Source organism: Vigna umbellata, chromosome 9 (genome assembly GCF_029865625.1).
Source record: "Vigna umbellata cultivar VRB3 chromosome 9, Vumbellata_1.0, whole genome shotgun sequence".
Lineage (NCBI taxonomy): Eukaryota > Viridiplantae > Streptophyta > Magnoliopsida > Fabales > Fabaceae > Vigna > Vigna umbellata.
In genome coordinates this window covers 30,300,566-30,305,146 of record NC_142173.1, presented here as the reverse complement: position 1 = coordinate 30,305,146, position 4,581 = coordinate 30,300,566, and the positions used below count along the sequence as shown (strand labels likewise).

General features: G+C 37.5%; 2 protein-coding genes across 2 annotated transcripts; both read right to left on the bottom strand.

The window, feature by feature from the left end:
* Positions 1 to 632: 632 nt before the first annotated feature.
* Positions 633 to 1,124, bottom strand: LOC148193166 (uncharacterized). The gene has a single exon (XM_088099370.1). The coding sequence runs from the start codon at positions 1,122 to 1,124 to the stop codon at positions 633 to 635; it is 492 nt and encodes a 163-aa protein (XP_087955496.1).
* Positions 1,125 to 1,649: 525 nt separating this feature from the next.
* Positions 1,650 to 4,231, bottom strand: LOC148193165 (alcohol dehydrogenase 1-like). The gene is made up of 10 exons (XM_088099799.1): positions 4,194 to 4,231; positions 3,928 to 4,064; positions 3,584 to 3,630; positions 3,106 to 3,431; positions 2,911 to 2,993; positions 2,729 to 2,804; positions 2,576 to 2,637; positions 2,282 to 2,377; positions 2,032 to 2,193; positions 1,650 to 1,932 (listed from the first exon to the last, which is right to left on the bottom strand). The coding sequence occupies exons 1-10, from the start codon at positions 4,228 to 4,230 to the stop codon at positions 1,816 to 1,818; spliced, it is 1,143 nt and encodes a 380-aa protein (XP_087955925.1). The 5' UTR covers position 4,231; the 3' UTR covers positions 1,650 to 1,815.
* Positions 4,232 to 4,581: the final 350 nt, after the last annotated feature.

The window sequence follows — 4,581 nt, the reverse complement described above, 5'->3', positions numbered from 1 at the left end:
ACCAGAAAGATAAATATCAAATGGAAGTAAACAAATTTGAGTGTTAAAATATAGCGAAATTAGACATTCTGATCACTATCATTCTTTTAGACAGTGGAAAATTAATTAAACTGTAAAATAATGTTTATAAAAAATTAATTATAATAATAAATACTTATTATAATTTTATTATAAATAATTTTTTATTACATCTAAATAATTTTTTTATGAATAATTATTCAAATTAAAAAAGTTACTTAAAAAGTGAAATTGAAAAAAATATATATTAAATAAGATAATCTCTTTTATTAATGGTATAAAACTATAAAATAATTTAAAAAATAAATAGTATTATAATTTTATTATAGATAATTCTTTCATTTTGTAGATAGTTTTTCTTTTGGTCACGCATAGTTATTTGAATTTAAAAGTAAGGTTAAATATGTTTTTAGTCCCTGAACTATCAGACGATTTTGTTTTTAGTCCCTACTCAGAACTTTGATGGTTTTTAGTCCTTATAGTTTTGAAACTCTGAGTATTAGTCCTTAAAAATGGACGGTGTTAAGTTTTTGTGGATGTGGCAAACGGCGATGCCACGTGATCACTGATCTCTGCCTTCACTCTCTGTCACGTGGGATGTTTAACTGTTGAAGTTAGATTAAGTCAGTTAATCGGAACAGTTTCACGCGTTTAAGTTCCCGCAAGAGAGAGAAAGCCTCGGGCATTTTGTTTTTGGCGACGTGGTGTGCGACCCAGCAGTAAGGTATCCAGGAATCGAAGGCGAAGTCGTCGGAGATCTCAATACCTTCTTTTCTGATGGCGTCGCAGAGGTGGGACTGGAATTGGAGGAGGGAGAGGGAGGGCGTGGGCGCAAGGAAGAGGAGATTGTCGGCGTGGTTGGGGAAGGTGCCGACGGAGGAGAAGGAGAGAGAAAGAGGATCGTGCTTGGATGCGAAGGTTCTGAGAAGTGATTCGAGCTTGGAAGGTTCTAGAAAGGGTGCGGAGAAGAGCGTTATGTGAGGGCGCGACTTCATCTCGATGAGGTAAGTGGTGATTTGCCGGCGCGCGAGAACGTTCCACGCCTTCAGCACCTGATTCTCCAACGCCGGATCCAAGTGCAATTCGATCGCAAACCCTTCCGACATTGAAACACTCTTCGATTCCACTTCACCTAATTCCGAACCAGATTTCACCACAGATTGCAAATCCAAGAACAAGAAGAGAGAAAGGACTTCTTTATAACGTGCGTTTTGGGAGAAGAACGTTCCGATTACGTTTGTGTTAGGTTTAAACGCGTGAAACTGTTCCGATTAACTGACTTAATCTAACTTCAACAGATAAAATCCCACGTGGCAGAGAGTGAAGGCAGAGATCAGTGATCACGTGGCATCGCCGTTTGCCACATCCACAAAAATTTAACACCATTCATTTTTAAGGACTAATACTCAGAGTTTCAAAACTATAAGGACTAAAAACCATCAAAGTTCTGAGTAGGGACTAAAACAAAATCGTCTGATAGTTCAGGGACTAAAAACATATTTAACCCTTAAAAGTATAATTATTTTGAAAGATAAAATTAACAAAAAAATTGTCTAAAAAAGGGGAAAAAATTAATGTAGAAGTAAAATATTAATTAAAATTAAACAGCAAAATTAAAAAGAGACATAAGCAGCAACAAAGGAACAAAGGATCAAATACCGTTTCAGTCTCAACACTCAACAAAAATGACAATCATAATCCTAAAAGAGGATTTTCTATAAAAACTTTATTAACACTTGAAAATTAAGATGGAGACCTCTGTCCTCAACAGCAGAGTGATGAACTATTTCATCCATCTCAGTCTTGCATGCGAATAAGACACCTAATGGACTGTCCTTTCAGCATGTATTCAAAGGCTTTGTTGATCTCTGAGAAGGAAACTGAGTGAGTGATGAACTTATCTACTTCTAGCTCCTGCAATATCCACAAGGATCATGTCAGCAACATTATATAAGTGAAGTTTCTCTCATATTGCTTCTGCTAAAGACCACATAAGTCACTGTGTAAGCTTACCCCGCTCAGGTACTTCTCCACAACACCAGGAAGGTCAGTGCGTGGTTTGTAGTTACCATAAAAGGTTCCTTTAAGAGTCCTCTCATTCAGGAAATTAATAGGAGCAGTTTTGAATGCATCATCTTTACTAGGCACACCAACAAGTACAGCAACACCCCAACCCTGAGAATAAGAAATCAAGATTCAGACTTAGGAAATAGCTTAATTCAGTGTTTTAGAAACAAGAGATAATGAGTTATGATTCAATTACATCATGGACACATTCAAATGCAGAAACCATGGCCTGGATGCTGCCAGTACATTCCACAGCCCGGTCCACACCTCCATTGGTCATTTCAGCAATTACCTGTTCATCAACATTCACTCCTCAGTCTCTCTTGTTCAAACAAAGGCACTATGATGTTATTTATTTATAATGTTAGAATTGAATGGTTTAACAACGATAGCATTAGAAGAACAGAATTAAGGAAAATGGTGAAACTTTTAAGAGTTTAACTAGTTAAGAAAAGGGTATTGAACTTCAGAAAATTGTTCAAGAACTAACCTGTTGAATAGGTTTATCATGATCCTTTGGATTCACAAACTCGTTAACACCAAACTTCTTAGCTGCCAACAAAAATAAAATCACAAGTCACTATCAATTAGGTTGTGCCGAATCTTTAAACATCTGATCTTTACACATCTGTAAACCTTATACCTTCTTCAAATCTATCTGAAACTAAATCAATTCCAATGATTCTTTTAGCACCGGAAATCCTAGCCCCTTCTGCAGCCTAAAATAGTGATTGAAAATCAAGAGTTGGAATTAATATTAATATTCCTTTATCACATTATCAACTGCTGAAAGAAGCACTATTAAAGGCCAAAGGAAAAACATACCGCAAGGCCAACGGCTCCAAGTCCGAAAATGGCAACAGAGGAACCAGGTTTTGGTTTTGCAACATTAACAGTAGCACCAAGACCTACGACATGGAACCAAAAATATTATATCAGAAAATATAATCACCAAGCTAGTTTGCTACATAGAAACATTATATATTTCTGTCTGAACTGTCAAGGTTGTAATCTTCCAACCTGTGCAAATTCCACAACTGAGAACACAAACTTTGTCAAGTGGAGCAGCTGGGTTGATCTTTGCAACACATCCTGCATGGAGAACTGTGTATTCACTGAATGTGGAGGTTCCCAAGAAATGGTGTATGGGTTTTCCATCCTTAGAGAACCTTGATTTACCATCATTGATCATTACACCCCTATCGGTGTTGATCCGGAGGAGCTCACACATGTTGCTTTCTTCTGATTTACAATGTACGCATTCCCCACACTCTCCTGTGAACACAGGGAGGGCATGGTCTCCTGGTTGCAAATGAGTGACACCCTCGCCAACGCTCTCAACAACACTGAATTAAACAACGGAAATCTATTAAGAAATTGCTCATTAATGATAATCCTCTCTTCTTCATTTTCTTACTCTTCAATGCAGGTGCTAGATGGACAAAAGTAAGAAAGAAAAGTTTGAAATGAATTAAATGGAAAAGTATGATCAAGATACCCTGAAGCTTCATGGCCAAAAATACGAGGAAACAATGGAGTCTGGCCCTGAAGAAACAAAAGGAAAATCAAGTTACATACTAATGCATTGATGATTCATACGCAATACATGTAAAATTGCTGATATCTGTATCTGTTAATATCCTATTCGATCAAAGCAAATCATATCAGCTGCATGATTTTAATATTTAACAGTAAAAATCACCCATTAAACATATTTATTTTCTTCTATCACTCTCCCACTATCACATCATGTATTCTATAAATCTAACAGTTTTAAGTGTTTGTTTTAGTAATCTGTATATGATCCCTCTAAAGAAAGATAATGTCTTAACATTTGCAAACCTTGGCTTCCCAAAAGTAAACATCAGTGTGGCAAAGGGAGGTGTAGAGGATCTTCAAACGGACTTCCCCGGCTTGGGGTGGCGCCACCTCTACTTCTTCGATCACCAGTGGCTTTCCTGCCTCCCATGCAATGGCAGCTGTGACAATGTAACAACAAAAAAATGCAATCAGTTGCAACAAAATACATAATGCAGCAAAAATAGAGAGAAGGAAAAGAAAAAGACTATGCTTATGAGCTTATGAGAGTAGAGTATGAAAAGGGTGACCTTTGCACTTGATCGTCTGGCCAACGGTTGAAGACATGGCTGGACGGAGAAATGAAGAAAGATGAACGAAAAGGAAGATGAAAGATTTTGAATTGCGATGTGAAAGTGTGGGTTTGGGGAGGGTATTTATCGTGCTGAGAAAGGGAAGAAGAAAAAACACGGTGAAAAGTGAGCCACAAAACAAAACCACCTCGCTCGTGGTATTGCACGTTGTTCCTGCCGGCGCCATCTTCGAAATCGAATGGTGTTTCTCGATCTGCATGCTCTTTCTGTGTTCCGCTTTCCTCTGCAATCCCGCTAGTGGTTTCTTGCATTTCGCCACGTATCTTTGACCCATTGACCCACAAGACATAAATAGAATTTCTATTTGCTTGTTTTATACCATTAT